The following is a 19,118-nucleotide window of genomic DNA, read 5'->3' on the forward strand; positions in this document are numbered from 1 at the left end:
GTGCTTAAATGCTAAGCAGGAACTGGTAAGAGCAGTACTTACAGCCAATGCACAGACAAGTGACTGACAAGTATTGGGATTATTCAAAATACACACCTTTTAAAACAAAACTCTAAATGCTATTGGATTTCTATTTAGAGAATTAAGTCTTGGGTTTGATTATTGTACTAAAGATCTGTCCCAGGGTCAGTTGGGCTAGTGAAAGAGATGACAGACATAGTCTAACTTCTGCAATAGTAAGAAAATAGCACGGCTGGCCCAAGGCTTCCTTGAGGAAGGAAAGGGCTCACAAGGTTCATGGAAAGATGAAAGCATGAACTGATTCTGGTTGGGTGGGAGCACAAGGATGGGACTGTACAATCGGCCTTCATTTCAATAAAAAAAGAAGCTGGCAGAGTTATATACAGTATCTCTCTTACAGTGTCCTGTACATATGCAATTTGATCCCAGACACTGGCTTCAGCATCCAAAGAATCAGAGCTTTCACATTTGAAGTACTCATCACTGGCTATATAATCCTCACAACCCACTTTTTGAAAGCCCCATGGATATAGGGGAGATAGAAGCACATGTTTGTTACTTCTGACTAGGCATGCACAGAATTTCACAACATGCATCTGTTCCCTCCTACTGGTTTTTTGAAAGACTTGCATTTAATGAATTAATTACTGGGTAACAGGCTTTCCATTCCCTGCCCCAAACCAGCTGCTGCTCAGCTGTACCGTAGGCTGGAAGAGTCCAAAACAACCCTGGGAACATTCCAGAGTACAGAGGGCTGCACTGCAGCATTTTGGGCTCCTGCAAAGCTCTGGAGAGCCACATCTATCTATTGTCACTGCCATTTCAGATCAATGGAAGTGATGTTGTGTCACACCCAGTCATATGGGGAAGAGATTTTTACATTTTAGTAGCTCCCACTCCAGTACAACACTCTTTTGCCAACATTTAGCATTCAGAAACATACATTAAGTGTTTATTCAGTTGCAAGTCCTTTGACTGAAAAATATGTAGAGAGCATTGAGCATTTGGGAGGCCAATAAGAGTAGTTCTCCCAGGGTTGTACTGAACCCCCATATGATAATTTGCACACTGTATACTTCCCACCTCCATTCTTGAAGGATAACATCCTTTCCTTACCCACCACTTTATTCATCTATCATTTTCATATTCTCTTTAACCCCTTCCTTTACCCTTCTTCATCGTATTCTGTTCTGATCTTAGACTAAAGGGAGGACTAAAGGGATAGAATGACCATCAAAAAAGCCTGAGAAGTAAGTCATTTTGTGACCAACTGTACCCCACAGCACACTTTTTGTGTGATGCTCCACAACAGTTTTGCATAGTTCCACAGCACCACAAACCCTGAGATGTAAAAAAATATGTCCAAGAGAGAGAAAGAACTGTTTGGTTTCATGAGAATAGGGAGGAAGGGAGAGAGTAAGAAAGGGAGGGAGGCTGGAGTGAGTACAGTATGAAGAAAATGATGCATTTGCGTCTTCACTTTGAGCTTTGGGCTTCTACCATTGTGCCACAACTTTGTGCTTTTACCATTTTAAAGTTGATCTTTATTTTTTATTGTTCCATGCTTTGCTATTACACTAGCCAACACACATTTTGTTGTGCTTCCTTGCCACAACTTTGTGCTTCTACCATTTTAAAGTTGATCTTTCATTTTATTGTTTTATGTGAATGTATACATTGTTTGTTATTTATAAAGTACATGAAAACATATAACAAAATAGGAGGTAGGTTGGGGGGCCAGAACAGATTTTGATGGGAAAATTCACTTTGAGATAAAAGTATATTGAATTAAGAGTTCAGTCATGGAATGAATTAAAGTCAAGATATCACTCTACAGTATATCACTTGAAACTAATGACCCACCAAGTGCAGTACTAGCTCCTCAACCTGGAAATGGCTCTCTGGAATCTCAGGCAGAAGAAATCAGTAAGGGCTTTTTTAGCCAAAGTATGTATTCTACCACTGAGGTATAGCCTATTCTCCAAAAAGGAAGAAGGGGATATAATTGAAATATTTATTATTTTTATTGAATTTATATCTTGACTTTCTCCCAAAATAAGATTCAAGGTGGCTTATGATATTGTTTTAAAAATTAGCTGAAACATTCATTTTAAAATAATTAAATAATAGTATTATTTTGAAAACATGATTAAAATAGAATTTTTTCGCTTTAGGTTTATGTGTGTGCGTGCCCACAGCCCTTCACAGAGAACTGGATCTATATAGAACTACTGTGTCTTTATCTCTGACCTCATTCAAGTCAAGAGATCAAGTGTTGCTGATTAGTGGCTGGCCTAACTCCAAGCTGTTGTCCTGTTGCTGTTTTGGCGACAATACAAGAATGACACACAACATTGTGGCAAAGGACTTAACAGGAACCATTCTCAACCCTGTGCTAACAGCCTGTGTGACAGATACAGCCTCAAAGCTCAGTTTTGTGGGAAATTGCCCCTGCAACCACTGCACAGCAGTTGCCATTTTTGACTTAGAAAAAGAACAGAAACAACACTTCTGAGAAATAAGGGCATCAAATATTTCATATCTTAGCTAAAGGAGAGAGGGAATTATGGGGTCATGGGGAACCTTGTTTTATTGTTAATTTGCAGCATATAGATAAACTTTGCCTGACTGTTCTGACTGCAAACACAAGCATATAACAAACCATCCTCACTCTCTGCAATGATTATCATAACATGGTTTACCTGTCCGAACATTTCACCCTCTATGAGCCAGTTAGGAGGTTAAGATTGTCTAGGGAGGCCCTGCTCTCGATCCCGCCTCCTTTGCAGGTGCGATTGGTGGGGCTGAGAGACAGGGCCTTCTCAGTGGTGCCCACTTAGCTATGGAACTTCCTCCCTAATGAAATCAGATCAGCCCCCTCCCTCTTGACCTTCAGGAAAAGGCTAAAGATGTGGATGTGGGATCAAGCGTTCTGTTAGTAACCCACTAGAGAATTATGGAATAGTGCAATGACAATTTGGAATGGCCATGGATTATGATTTTGGATAATGTGATTTTAATAAGTGTTTTAAGGTTTGATATGTTTTTAAATATAGTTTTAATATATTTATTTTATTTTGTATGTATGTTTACATGGCATTGAGTTGTTGCCTATATATGTAAGCCGCCTTGAATCCCCTACGGGGTTGAGAAAGACAGGTATAAATAGGGCAAATAAATAAATAGGAAAACATCATTCTGGTTTGTTTCTCCCTCAACAAGCCAGGGAACTAAAGGAACAATAAATAGAAGGTTATTACTCCAGATTATCAGAGTACAGAAAGAAGACAGGGTTCTTGTTCAGATATCACATTAAGGAAATGAGCTCTGTGCTTTCTTTAGCTGCTCCTAACCTGCATATGAGCAACCAGAGCAGTAGGCACCAGCCTGCTACCTCATTTACGATATGCCAGAATTTCCATAAAACCCTGGCTCATTGCAACATCAAAACACATGCTACCAATATTTAATTTCCATTACTGAAAACAGAACTCTAAAAAAAAAATCTGCATTCAAAGAAAGCCAAGCAAGGATTAAAGTGAGCAGCAAAAGAGTGGATATTTCAACAGGCAATTCTTTTCTAAGGAGAAAAATACAAGGAGGGGATGTTAATAAGGAAGCTTTACTACTTTCTGTCCCACTGCTATGCTATCAGATTCAGGAGCACACTCTCTCTATTGCATAATGTCTGAATTCTGGCTCTGAGTGAAAACTGATCTGGGTCACATAGCATGCTTCCTTCTTGGTTTAAAGAGCCCTTGTTTGTATGTTGAATTAGTCAATTAATTACCATAATAACAGTTGCTTGTCTGGCAACTTGGAAACTGCCTAATTTCCTGGCCTTTTTGCTCGGCCTTCACCCTAACGCTAGCAATTAAATGGGGGGCGGGAAAAGAGGAAATCAGGTCAAAGACTGCTACTTCCTGCTTCAGAATGTGAAAGTGATTCTAATTCAAATACAGAAATTTAAAAGTCATTTATTTACTCTTGATGTTTTCAGAAGAGCATACTTTTAAAACTATTTATTTATTTAGATGGATTTAAGTTTTAGTTATTTATTTAGATTTAAATAAAACATACAAGAGGGGGGAAAACAACAAAATGTGTAAGGAAAATGCAACTAGTTACCCCTGATTTCTTTAAAATTACAGCAAATTACAATTCCCACAGGTTGTTTATTTATTTTGTCTACATCTAGCTTAAGTCCAACTTATTGCACTTGTATTGATATCGCCTGAGAAAAGCGGTATATAAATAAAGTAAATAAATAAATAAACGTAGAGACAACCCAATGAAATGAACAGATCTTGATGTTACAATGAATTTAAGTCCATTTATTTTATTTCAATGAGTTGCTCCTAGGACACAACTAACACAAAATTAATTCTTAAAAGAGAAATGTATATGCAATAACTTATAATTACATTTATCTAGTATAATACCTATCTACTTAGAAACATCAATCTAAAACAGGAAGGATTCTACAAGAATTTCAGGTTTCAATTTCTTTTTACAGAAACAAACAAAATGATTCCTGAAATAATTCTGATGGAAAATATATATAGGGAACACTGTGTATGGAGGCATCCATGACTCTTGGTGATTCACCACGTTCTAAAATTCATCACATAAGAGCAACATGGATTTTGAGGCATGACTAATTTTAGCAAATATTCTAAGTCAAAGTGCTTCGAGAATCACCATTGGCACGTCAGAAGTAATGAGGGGCTTGAATGGCAGACCCACTTTTTATAAAAAAACCTGAAAAATATTTTGCAGACCATAGATTCTGCATAGATTGTCACCAGTTAAACTCTCTCTTGTGGGTTATTATTATTTATTATCCTGACACATTTTGCACATAAAGTTCCTCTCGTCTATGGAGTCTTTCTCATAGAGGTGGCACAACAGGTTAAACCATTGAACTTTTGACCTAAAGGTTGGCAGTTCAAAGCTGCAGGGTCAGGGTGAGGTCCCACCGTTAGCTCTAGCTCCTGCCAACCTAGTAGTTTGAAAGCATGCAAATGTGAGATCAATAAGTACCACGTCGACAAGAAGGTAATAAAAGGCACCCATGCAGCCATGTTGGCAACACAACCAGGAGGTGTCTAGGGACAACAGGCTCCTCAGCTTGGAAATGGAACAAGAGCACCTCCCCATGGTCAGAGTGGAGCATTGCCTCCGGAAAGAAAGAGATGAAAGGGGAAGCCTTTACCTTTGTTCTGTGTATTTGTATGTCATTATTATTCCACTGTATTAAAGGCATTGAATGTTTGCCTATCTGTGTATGTTGTAATTCGCTCTTGAGTCCCCTCGGGGAGACAGAGCAGAAAATAAAGTGTATTATTATTATTATTATTATTATTATTATTATTATTATTGGAGGCAGCCACACACAATGCATTCAATATGAAGAACTAAACCTACTTGTAGAGAAGTTCCATATAAAATGTCAGAGCATGACTTATTTCTGATTGTAATGAATGCTTTCATTTGTAAAGGTTTTCCCCTTAATATGGTAGAAAAAGAAAGCTTAGCTGTAACAGATCACAGGAATCTGTAGCCAATAATCCTGTTTTAATTATCAACATCTGGTACTTTCCAACAACAATCTGAAAAAGAAAGTCCAAAACACGATCAAAACTAAAAATCTGAACAACTAGTTCTTGATAAAAAAATTTTCTGAAAGGTATAAATGTATATCCTCAAATCTAATGTTCACCTTTTTTGGCTTAATTTAGCAAAAAAATTACTTTGCCAAAATTATGGTGCACATAAGATTCAGTAATATGGTAATCTTAGAGCTGAGCCCAAGCAAAAGGGGACGCTGCTTCAGGAGCTGCAAATGAAGCTCCTCTTTGAGGGACATCATCTCTAATTTAATAGCTAGCACTCAATGCTATGGTATCCTGGGATTTGTAGTTTGGGGAGGCATCAGAAATCTTTGGCAGAGAAGGTTCAACACTTTGTAAAACTACAGCCCACATGATGCCATAGCATTGAACAAAGGCAATTAAAGTAGATTCATTCTATAGCATAAATATATCCCAAGATTTTATTTTCCATTGCTGGAAGCTTTGGTGCTATAACACTTTTGTTTTTAAAGAAGGAATTCTAAGCATGCAGCACTGCAATTCACACCTTTTTTTAGCCAAATTACAGAGAGTGCACTTTTTGCTGCTGCACATTACACTTGGCAGCAAATACTGTATTTCGGTTTCAAGGTTTTGAAAATTGAGGTGTGAATTAGATTCAATGGCACATTAAACTCCAGTAAATATGGGTAGTTGCTCGTTTCTGTTGGGTAAGGTATTCCGGCATTTGATCTAGAACTTCCCCTGAAAGCAAGCAAAGGTGAGCACTCTTTGGTTGAAAGCTCCCTTTCTATCCTTTGATCATACTACTTTGTGTGGTGAGGAGAGGAGAATGCCACTCAATATAAAATATTTACAGCCCAGTTGCCAGGCTAATGTCATGTTGAAATGGATCCTGCTCAAAAATAGCTCAGTTCTCTCGGGATTCACTAAAAGGCACTTGGAATTTATTTTATTTTTTAAAAAAGAGATGTTTGGCAAACAAACCTTACCACTTATTTCTTATGAAAATGGTAGTAGAATATAATATATTTAGATCCATACACTTTATATATCAGATTTTTTTTCCTATAAAACAAGATACCATGCCTGAAAAGACATTAGGGGCATGGGTTCTTTGCCTGACAACGATGTGCTGTATACAACACTGAGTATGTGTGGATGCCCTCAATGCATCTGACAATTTATGGTGACCCAATTAATTTCACAGGGTTTTCATAGGGTGCATCTAAACCAGCATTTCTCAACCTGAGGGTCGGGACCCCTGGGGGGATTGGGTGGGGGTGTTAGAGAGGTCTCCAAAAACCATCAGAAAACACAGCATTTTATGTTGGTCATGGGAGTTCTGTGTGGGAGGTTTGACCTAATTCTATCATTGGTGGGGTTCAGAATGCTCTTTGATTGTAGGTGAACTATAAATCCCAGCAACTACAACCCCAAATGTCAAGGTCTATTTTCCCCCAAATTCCACCAGTGTTCACATTTGGGCATATTGAGTATTCGTGCCAAGTTTGGTTCAGACCTATAATTGTTTGAGTGCATAGTACTCTCTGGATGTAGGTGAACTACAACTCCAAAACTCAAGGTCAATGCCCACCAAACCCTTCCAGTATTTTCTGTTGGTCATAGGAGTTCTGTGTGCCATGTTAGGTTCAATTCCATAGTTGGTGGAGTTCAGAATGCTTTTTGATTGTAGGTTAATGAAAATGCATCCTGCATATCAGATATTTACATTATGATTTGCAACAGTAGCAAAATTACAGCTATGAAGTAGCAACAAAAATAATTTTACGGTTGGGGATCACCACAACATGAGGAACTGTATTAAGTGGTCATGGCATTAGGAAGGTTGAGAACCACTAATCTAAACTGTAGAATTAATACGGCTTGATACCACTTTAATTGCCATGGCTCAATGCTGTAGAACCATGGGAATTGTAGTTTTACAAGGTCTTTAGCTGTCTTTGTCACATTCAAACTACCAAACCACAACTTCTAGGATTCAATATCACTGAGCCATGGCAATGAAAGTGGTTTCAAACTGCATTAATTCTACAGTGTAGACACATTCCTGGAAAAGGGAAGGAATGCTCAAGAAATAGTTTTGCCAGTTCCTTCCTATGAAATATAGCCTAGAACTGGTATTCATCGGCTCATCCAAGTACTAACTTTGAAGATCAGATTAGATTTGCTGCCTTCTGGGTATTTAGGTTCAACATACTATGGAATTATGGGGTTTTCATTTCGCTGAGATCTTGGAACCCTTCATGGAGAATTCTGAATGTCACTTCAATGGCCAGTCCCAGAATTCCCTACATTGGAAATATGACAGTTGAAGTGGAATCATAGAGCTTTAATTTTGTTGTGTGAGACCCCTATCCTCATACTAATTCTCCAATTTTATGACATATCTAGTGATCCTCAACATGCAAAAAAAGGACATCACAAATAAATGAAGGGCTAAAACAACTTCCCTATGAGGAAAGGTTACATTAGAAGATTTGTAGACTAGAAGAAAGAAGAATTAACAAGGAACATGACAGAACTGTCATGTTATAAAAACCATGGAGGTAGTTTTCTCCTCCTTTAGTGCAGACAAACAGTTGGAAATTAAAGACAGAAAAAACACCAGAAAAATAGATAAGGAGACATAAAACATTCAAGCACTAGAATTCATTACAACAAGTTAGAGCAAGGCCGCTTTAAATCTGAATGGCTTTAAAAGAACATTTGACAAATAAATGGGGGAGGAGCAATTTATTTATTAATATGTGCATATCCCACCTACACCTAACAGAACAAATAAACAATCTCTACTAGTCATGACTGATCTCCAGTATGAGAATAGCAGCTAGGGAACAAGCACAGGCAGGTGCTACCATGGTTGGAGAAATTGGCTGGGCATAGCTCCAAAAACAGAGGGCCCTTTGTGTACAGGTGTGAAGTATTCTTGAAGTGGTGAACAGAAATGATGTGAACAAATGGAAATCAAGATGCGAAGTACAAACATCCCACAAGTCGTATATGTAAGTCTCTGCAACTTCAGTGAGATCAGTCTAATCCATGCATTTTACCCAGTTACACAAATAACACATAAAATGCTGATGATAACAGAAACATCAAGGGATTCAGAAAAGTGTCTGTGCAATCTTTAACTTTTTTCCTTTAGTACCGAGTCCTTAGCCAGCAACAGGCCTGGAGAAGTTATACAAAACAAATCCTGGGCACCACTGAGCTCTGTCATGTTTGTGGGTTTCCCAGTGACAACTAGCTGGCCACGGTGGGAAAACAATGCTAGACTGCATATGCCTTTAGTCTGATACAGTACAGCTCTTGTTATGTTGTTATGAAACCCTTATTATGAAATCATCACATTGTGTGAGTTGCTTACCACCCATGCACCAACATCACATTACATCACAAACATCCTTAAAATCATATTAGGAGTTAAGGTGACAGGATAAGTAGAATTTGGAGTATTTTCCCCTGAAATATAAAACAACTGTGTCTGCCTAAATAACGAAATAATGAAAAAACAGTGTCTTTTCATTTTTGATATCAGTTTCAAAATTAAATAACAAATTATCAGTTTTTGATGGTAAATTGAAAAATGAAAGAACGAGTGATGCACAGATTCATATGGCTCTCAATGTTTTGCACTTCTGAATAAGATAACTGTTAGCGTTATTTTCCTGTTCACAGGTTTTGAATTTAGAAGTTTACAGTGAGCATTTAATAGTGAACAATATGTAATGTTTCAAATGAACCTAAATATGTTTCCTCTTCAAGAAAGCTTCTTTTCCAGACAGACGTTTTCTTCATTTTATGTGGTCTTCAAATATGAAAGGCAGAGTGATTCTGGTAATATTTCTGTATATGAGCCCTTGTACAGTTAAAAAAAATTGAGAGAAATGCATAATTTTTGAAATAATAAAGCATAAGTTCTACTGTTTCACATACTCCAACTGTTGTAAATATATTACATTTTAGTTGGATAAATGAGTTAAAAGAGTAAATTCTTCCTATATTTAAAGATTTTAACATAGGAATTACTTTTAACAAGCCTGTGCTGATTTTATTATTATTATTAGGTGATCCTTTTTAGGAGCCATGTATATGCGGAGAGGTGGGATATAAATTATATTAACACTGTGTGCATGGCAGAAAAGGGGTCATATTAAGCCATGGGTATCCAAACGTTTTGCAAAGGAGGTCAGATTTGGTGAGGTGAAAATGTATGGGGGCCTATCATTCGGCCAGACATTCTTTGAACCATTAACATTAAATGTAAATGCACTATTTTATGACATTATTTATTTCAAGTGGCATACTTTTCATTTCTTCACACAGAACACAAATAAATCTAAGCACGTTTTTACCTAAATCTGCCTTTGATATTTGAAGACCACATAAAATGAAGAAAAAGTTTGTCTGGGAAATTGACAGAAAAATCTATCAATAAAGAAGGAAACTACTCTTTTAACTCATTTATCCAACTATATGTGCGCGCGCGCACACACACACACATACATACAAAAGTTGGAGAATGTGAAATAGAACTTATGCTTTATTATTGCAAAAATTATGGATTTCTCTCCCTTTTTTCTTAACTAAACAAGGGCTCATATGCAGAAATTCCATTTATGTTCTGTTCTACTCTAGAAAATGTAACAACTGTACACATACAAAAGAACATGAACCCAGTCAAGCCAAATAGGATACCCTTTATGTGGAAAGCCTCTATGTGAACACTGCTTTGTTTCCCATTGCGAGCCTAGTGTGGGCATAGGCCTCTGATCTGTGACCACCATCTGTTCTCACAACTTTGCAGTCTCCCATATCAAGTCTGAAAGCAGGAGTACTAAAACCAAGGTGAGAATTAAATATTTATTTTTCCCTTCTTCACATTGTTTTCTTTTGGACAGACATTTGTTACTAATGTTTTTGCATGTTTGGGAGAACGCGCAGATATGCAGAACCCCCCCCCCCCCGCCAAATCACCCCATGAAAACAATGCATGCTCAATTGACCCAAAAAGCAAACCATGAAGATGAGAATCATTTTCAACATAGAAAGAGGAAAGAAAAGAATCTGAAAAAAAAAAAAGAAAGGCAGTGGAAAAAGCATCTAAGAGTGTACAATATTTTGGAATAAGAAACAGGTTAGGAAGTGTGTGCCATGAGAGAAGGATCTTCCCCACACCCCAGATTGCGATAAACTCTTCAGAGCTCTAGACCTTTAAATCACTACAGGGGAAAAGTGCTTTGTCATTAAATTACCACTCAGATTTGGAGCTATGAGGTGTGATTCTATTTTTAGAGGCCTAAATCTTCAGTGCCAAAAAAGCATCTTTTATAGCTTTGGCTAATACTCGACTCATGGCATCTACAGTACAGGTGCACCTCAGATGTGTTCCTGGGCATGATTTATTTAACAAAACGTTTTGTAAAAGAGGCAGAAATAACATGGAAAGAAAAAGGCAGGTTCCTATAACATGGTGATTGTAGATGCGGAGGCAGTTCAGCATGTTTCCAAAAAGTATTTATTCAAAACTAATTGTCCATATTAGACGACCTTTGTAAGTAAACAACAACATTGCAAACCTTCTAGAGACCATTGTGAAGGCTTCTTTCACAATACATGTAGGAATTGGGGTTTTTTCCTTCTTATTAGCTTGCACTTTTCCTATACTATCCATAGGAAACGATGCCCGCCCCCACACAATTTTTCCTCTTTTGCTGTTCCTTGTATGGTCAATAAGGGAATCTAGAAGCATCTCATCTTTAATCTCCCTGTTGTTGACAGATACACCATGATTGGCTAGAAGAGAATATTGCTTTTTAGCACCAGAGGTTTTGCCTATTACACTGTTTACTGTAGACAACCTGATTCAAAATATCCTTCACCATCCTCCCAAGGTAAAAAACTACCAGCTAGACAGAAGAAGGATCAGGATCAGAAGACTTTAAAATTTTAAAAGTTTTTGTTAAAAGATGCTTCTTTGTCAAATGCTTTGTTAATTAGGGTATGCTTATACTGTCTAATCTGGTTTACTATGATGGATTTTACAAAGACTTTCCTTTGAAGATGGTTCAGAAAGTACTATAATGATAACAAAATACCATATTGAGTTTACTAAGTGGGATTGTGCAGACATACGATATACATCACAACAATTATAAACCAAACTTACTGGTTCTCAGGCTTTTTCCAAATCAATACAACTTGTTGATCTTAACTTTTCATATTATTAATACCAGTAGCCTTGGGCTAATGCAGGAGTGGAAAAAGTGTGCCCTCTAGGCCATATGTGTCCCCTGAACCCAACTTTTGTGACCTCCCTCCTACCTCTTTGCTATTTTTCTCCATGCATATAAAAAGAATTCTACAAAACAAACCTTCACAGAGTGTAGGCATTTTTTGTCCTAAAATTGCTCAGAGAGCACCCCCAAATGCACAAAAACACGCAAAAAATAGTCTCATCCCACTTGCACAAACATCCAAGATCTTCCTACACTATGTGGCACAAGAAGAGTGGCAGATTTACTTCTTGGGACTGTTTGGAGATCAGCACAGGAACACAGAGATGTTGCTTCTTGTAGAAGTAGTGCAGCTTGTGGGAGAGGCTGAGGAGAAGACTTGACCTCTAGGCCCCGGCACCCACACAATTTACACCTTTGCACTAAGTTTAGCAATACATGCAAAATGCCCCACTTCACTCTAACACAGCTGAAAAGTAAAAAAAAAAAAAAAAGTAAAGGTTTCGGGATTTTTTTTTCAACTGACCATGCTTCTCTGTTATATTAGAAGCCAGAATGTGGTCAGTTTTGGCAATGATTCAGAAAAACATGCCAGGATAAGATACTATGGTTTGAAGCAACCTTGTTTCTCCAAACCACAGTTAAAGGTAATCACATTTTGTGCAAGTGCATATCTGATAAGAAATAATGGTTAGCTGAAAACCCTAGCAATCGGTTCAAATCTCTTCCAGGCTGGAGCTGGATAGGGAGGAGCAAGCTCACAAGCCCAAACTTAATTTACATTATGCCAGGTTTTGATTTTAGTTTTATATTTAGGCACTGCTATAGCCTCCTCTTACATGTACCTGTCCAGAGATTGAGATGCTTTTCTTCTGGTCTTCCAAGGCCTTTCTTGGCACTATGTATATTGCCTTAGTATCAAAACCGTTTTAAAAATATTATTATTCATTCAGACATTTCAACTGCAGTGCTTATACCCAAGTTTTTAGTCTTACTCTTAGCTGTGTACTTGTATATCTTGAGCAATGATTTCAATTTTTTGAGTCATTATGGGGAGTACTGATGAAAAATCATTTGAATTAATAAGAATCAAGCCATGCAAGCCAGTGTAAAATCTACAGTTGAAAATTCTAAAGGAGATAAAAAATTCCTTTTAAGATTGGTCCATTTAGACCAATATTGTCATCTCTGTTAACACTATGGGGAAAGGAATTGCCCAAGCATGTACTTTGCCACTTCTGTTCAACATAAATTATTAAAATACTGAGTTCAAGAAAATGCCATAAAAACATTAGGGTCAGTATCATGGAAGAATAGTAGAAATTGCTTATTCACAGCACAATTCCACAAAAACACAGCTAGACAGTGACAAAAAATTGTCGAGCTATCACAACCAGTGCAAACCAATTACTTCTCAAACTGTTCAAACTAAAATCTCCATCAGCTCTGTCCAGCTAGCAAAAAAAAAGATAGGAGGGGCACAAGTTAAGTATTTTCAGTACAATACACTGCACCTTTGTTTCCTGCAAGATTAGGCAAGGCTGGCATCAGGTGTCACAGCTGAATCAACTCCTCATTACTGGAAGAAAGTGTATCCATGGTGGCAGGTGTGCTTACCTGAACTATTCTGGCTCTAATTCCAAATACAAAGTGCAGAGGCAGAGAGACAGAAACAAAGGAGCAGTCAAACACCAATGATTTCCAATAAGTGTACTGCAGTTTAATTGAGATGTTGTGTTCTACTAATTGAGTGTTTAATTTTTTAAGGAAAAGCACACAGGTAGCATATGAAAGAAAAACAGTTGCTCAGATTTAATGTGCTAATGCAAGTTAGCAATAAAATGGGAACACGCCATGGGAAACTGAATACATTTTCCTATAGCCATCCCAGCCAGAATGGAAGTGAAATGGAGAGAAACTGAGATTAAAACCCTTTTGAGAGAAGTACTTACACCTCCCGTAGGTTTGGCAGCTTCGCAAATGCAGAAGGATCAATCTCTGTCAACTTGTTGTGGCTCAGGTTTCTGTTAAAAATAAGAGACAGTGGGATCAGCATGAGACAGGCACTGCACTCAGCAGAATTTGGCAGTCTTAATTATTAGGAGACTGCACTGCAAGATAATCAGCATTTTATAAGGAGAATTATATAATAAGTTTGAGTGCAAAAAGAAAATAAAAAACATATATTAATACATGTAACACAAAGTTTAATACAGACACATGATGTTCGTATATTGGTCCTTAGAGAAACTGAAGTCAACTGTTACATATTTTATAATCTAAATATTCAAGTATAATTAATTATATATAGGTTTTTAAAATGTCCTAGGGTGTTTCTGCACCACACAGTTGTGTCAATTTTATATTATCACAACTGTCATGGCTCCATCATATATCCTGGGATTTGTAATTTAAAATCCTCTGCTTGGGAGCTCTAGTGTTTATGCACAGATCATTTTAAGTACTTCACCAAACTCTAAATCCCATGGTTCTATACAATAGAGTCATGGCAATTAAAGTGGTATGAAACAAATTTAAGTGCATAGCGCAGAAACACATTGGGTATCTTAAGCATCTATTTGTACTTTCAGAAGTCAAAATATGTAGGCCTAAATTAAATTGCTAATTCTAACTTCAATAGACTCGTTGAATTATGGGAAGTTGGGAAAGTGTATACTTATGTAAGTTCCATTAATTCAATGGGTCTACTCTTTTTGACAGTAGCTACCCAACTGAAATAGCTGAAGTCCTTGCTTTTTTACTTTATACTTTGTCCATTATCTGGGCATCTTATTTTCCCAAGGTTTCGTAACAGTTTGTTGGTGTTGCTGCAACAGACCAATGTGACCACTGCTTTGAAAAGTCAAACTCCTAAGAACCTGGGGATTAGACAAACAAGCCAACAGAAACATTTAGAGATAAACAATGAAACTAGTTACCCTCAGAACCTTATCAACTAAGAAACTGCCAACGTGTTGATCCACATAATGATACAAAGAAAGCCGAAGTAATATATTTTATCAGCTCTAGTAGTTACAACCTCAGCTATACTTTGTCTTTCTGCCTTCACAAATATATCTTATCAAACATGACAAACAAACACATCTCAAATGCACTGCAGTGTTGTTTTGAAAGTACACAAACAAGATTTCCCTTCTAAAATGAGCCTCCATTTGCAATAAAAAATACACTACACCATCCAGGACATTTTAATCAGTTGCCTTAGAAGCTAGACTTATAATCGGGTGCCTAACATGAGGCTTTTGGCTCCTCCTTTTTGTGGTCCCCAAGACCAGTGTAAAGCTGCTCTTTCTCCCCTTCAGCCCCACTGCCCTATGGCTTTCAAAACTGCTGCTTGATCCATGTTGCCATAACTGATGAACAAATATCTCAAAGGAGAATGTTGGATTTTGGAGCACACTATTGTTATTATTCTAGGAAGAGCACAAATATGTGAAGCATGTAAGGGGCACATAAGTAGTCTGTGAACACACATGCTGAGTTTTTCCAGAAGTGTGTGTACATATAAGACATTGTGCATATACCTGTGTCTGTACCTTCTAGCTCTCCAGCCAATAATGAATAGAGCCCTGACGTCTAAAAAGTAGACATCTGTGCTAGGACAATGCCCGATTTCAGGACTGAGTTTGGCCACAATGATGTGCTCTCGGTGATCCCAAAGTGACTAGAATTCACTTCTAGTTGGCATTTACATTTATTTTGAAGGGATAGTGATTTTTTAGGTTAGACTTTTTATTTACTATTTTGACAGACACAACTGCTTAAATTAGCTAATTCGCTGCTCTTACTTAGCACTGTGACTTTTGCTATTTGTTGTCAAGTCAGCTTATGGCAGCCATGGATACAGCTACAAAGACAGGAAAGTCCAGGGTTGGTACTTCACAAGCACTAGGGGCAGCTTCATTGTCCATTTCCATTCCATTGCAGTGGAAGGATGAAGTCCTGACCTTCTAGAGGGCCCATATCTGTTCAGTCCTGATAGATGGCCAGTTGGCCACCCTTACCTTAGTGGATGTGATTGCTGCAGCAGACACAGAGCTCCAAAGAGCTCCTGGACATTTTGGACATTTTGGCTATAATTACTCTCTAGCAGACAGTTTTCAACATTTTACATATCTCTAAGCACAGTATGCTCTGCTATTATTGGCAATAAAACTGTAGCATTTATCAAACAGATTTTAACTCAGACCTACTTCCAAAATGGGGAAAAACTGAAACCTTCTATGTGAAAGTATAAGCTCTGTCATCAAGATATGGACCTTTGAAAATGATCCTCTAAGCTTCAGCTCTCCTCTTGCATTTGAAATATGGGGATAATAATTCTATCTCTACCTCAGTTGAAATTACTAAGATGAATTGCTAGGCTTATACTGTATTACACTGTGAAATATGGGCTCAGATTTATGCTTCATTTATGACAGTAAACATATCCAATTGGTAAAATGGAAATAATACCAACTCAACTAAAAATAATTCTTACAAAATGAGTAAATTACAAAGTATTTCAGTACAATTCTCCATTGACTTGACCCTACATGAAGCTGTATGATTTTTCACACATTTAAAAGCAACTAGTGCATTACATACAAGGTGCTCCCAGATAACTCTACGTTCATTTCTTACAAATAAAAGGATCCATAACACAAAGCATGATCAGTGTTTTATTCACCATGCTGAAGGTTTTTATTAGCCTGCAAACATTTACCTGTCACTGCACATTTCAGCACACTGTGTGCAAAACGTTTTGGCACCTTTTACTAATAGGCAGAAGAGTGACAGCAAAAGAGGAGAGGAAGAAAGCCTAGGAATGCCTGTTAATGCCAAATGCGGCTTTCATTAAACACTTTGTCAGCTTTTGTCCTAACACAACTTTTCACCGTTGCATACACAAAAGGAACCAAGAGCCTTGAACAATCAAAATCTTGCAATAGAAATTCCTCTGGCTAATCTGTCGAAAGATAGCTGCCTAGTCTACAGCCTACTGAATAGGCACCCCGCCCGAAACCAAGAAATTTCTGCAGATGCTTTAGCATGGCAAAACAGAGCACCATGCACACATGACTGGACCTGAATAGGGAAAAGAAAGCCACCGAGTTGCTTATGAAGGGCCAGTATGCAGTGGAAAACAAGCAAGGACTCTTTTCTCACAAAAAAAGTACAGATTTTCAATAGACCACAGTTGAATTTCAACCAGTTCACAGTCTAAGGGGGCTTTGATGAATCTACTTCCCCCACTTCACTGCAGGATACAGGCTGAAACAGGAAGCTATAGGACTCTGGGATCAATTTCCCCAAAGTATTTCCAAAAGTGAGTGCATCTTTGGGGAAATGGATGCGACAAGAGGCTTCCACAGATTTTTTTCATAAAATTCAATGAACAGGATTCCGAGAACAGAATCCTGCTGACTGGGATGGATGTACATGTTACATTAATTACCCATTCAGAAAGTTAGAGATTAGATTTGACATAGTGCAAACAACAACATCACTTTTAGTTCACGACTTATGTGAGCAATCAGGAGATCACATCATACACCATTACTTGCAAAAGTATAGCAAACAGCAGCCATTACATTTTGGGGCTGAAATACCTAATGTGTGCAAGATACTTTAAAATATAATAGGTCAATTTTGGAGAATTTGAGCTATTTACCATTTTAATGTAATTTTAAAAAAATAGAAAGTTATATTTATCTACGTAAGAGACAATGTGGTATAGTGGTTTAAGCAACAGACTATGACTCTGGAAATCAGAGTTCAAATCCTTGTCAGCCATGGAAACCCATTAGGTAACCATGGCCAAATAACACTTTTTCAGCATCAGTGGAAGGCAAAGACTCAAAACTTGTGAAGAAAGTCTAGTGACAGGTTAACCTTAGAGTAACCTTTAGTAAGAAACAATGTTATGGTACACAAAACAGCAATGAATTATATATACACACACAGAAAGCAAGAGAGAGAGAGAGTCCCCAAAGTTATGAACAAGATAAGTTCTGTAGATTTGTTCTTAAGTCATGACAGCTTTGGATAGCACAAGGAAGGGTTAAGACTCCTATAGTGTTTGTTTTGCTGTCTATATCCCTGTTCAGAAGATTTCACCTCACTTTCTGCCTTTTGATAATTGGATTTTGAAAAATCTGGCTTGTTGGAGAAACACCTTTTCCGCATGATACCTCTTTCAGGTCTGAATTTTCCTTCGAAGAAGTAGATTTTTCTCACTTCCTGTTGTCTTAGACAAGTTTGTAACTATGAGTCTTTGTAAGTCAGGTGTCTGCAACTTAGGAACTGCCCACAAGGGCAGGGGGAAGGGAATGGATGGGGGAGGGGGACATGATCCACATTTACTGCATCTCTAAGTGATCTCCAAACCTATCTTTAGATCAAGTCTCTGCATTATGGTCTGGCTTTACACAACCTGAGCTGAAACCCTTGAAAATGACACTGTGTAGTGCTCTGGTTTTAGGTTTGGCTGCCCATCTTCAAAAAGAAGTCAAAAGGACTAAAAAGGTTACTGTACTTTGGGTATAATCATCAAATCCTTGTGGTTGTGTAGGGAAAATGTCAGTAAAGCCAAAGGCAGTAGAAAAGAGGAAGACCATATTACTGATACGTTGATCCAATTGAGCACCAGAGCAGAACTGAACTGGATCAGGGCTCTGATTCACAGGGTCACCATAAGTTGAAGCTGACTTGATGGCAAATCAGAACAAATGGGTTGAGAAGATACTGCCAAACAAACAAACTCAGATCTCTAATTTTTTGCTAACAATTTAACTCACTTCAAATAGGCTGTCATTAAATTGCACAAGACAAATGATATTTTATTATGACACACACTCTGCTGCAGAAACCAGTTTAGAGTCAAAAGGCTCCATTGTGCAACAAGAAAAGGCATACACTGACCATGCTTAATGTCCTAGTGCATAATTGCTGAAACTAAAGTGAAAAAATGGTTGTTTCTATTAAATCTGGCCAGCCTAAAGGGAATTGTTTCTATTCACCCATTGATGAGTGGCAAGGTGGATGTAAAGCATTTGTTCTTAGCTTTTTTGTTAACAAAGCTAATAAAGAAATACCATTTTCAAAATCTCCCTGCTACATTTCTTGAGAACATATCAACAAACATATTATTAATTCCTCTTGCAGTTGTTTTCAGTCTTCAACATCTATTCTAAAGAAAGTGAATAAAGGCATCTCTCAAAATATACAAAAGTAAAAGAAT

The 19,118-nt window shown here is 37.6% G+C and overlaps 1 protein-coding gene across 1 annotated transcript in view; it reads right to left on the minus strand.

Annotated features, from left to right (window-relative positions):
- LRIG1 (leucine rich repeats and immunoglobulin like domains 1) overlaps positions 1–19,118 on the minus strand; it is a 131,028-nt gene that overhangs the window by 64,400 nt on the left and 47,510 nt on the right. Inside the window, exon 2 of the mRNA XM_060766402.2 lies at positions 13,828–13,899. Within this exon, the coding sequence (XP_060622385.2) occupies positions 13,828–13,899 (72 nt within the window). The remainder of the gene's footprint in view (positions 1–13,827; positions 13,900–19,118) is intronic.

The sequence above is a fragment of the Anolis sagrei genome, chromosome 2 (assembly GCF_037176765.1).
Source record: "Anolis sagrei isolate rAnoSag1 chromosome 2, rAnoSag1.mat, whole genome shotgun sequence".
NCBI classification, from domain to species: Eukaryota; Metazoa; Chordata; class Lepidosauria; order Squamata; family Dactyloidae; genus Anolis; species Anolis sagrei.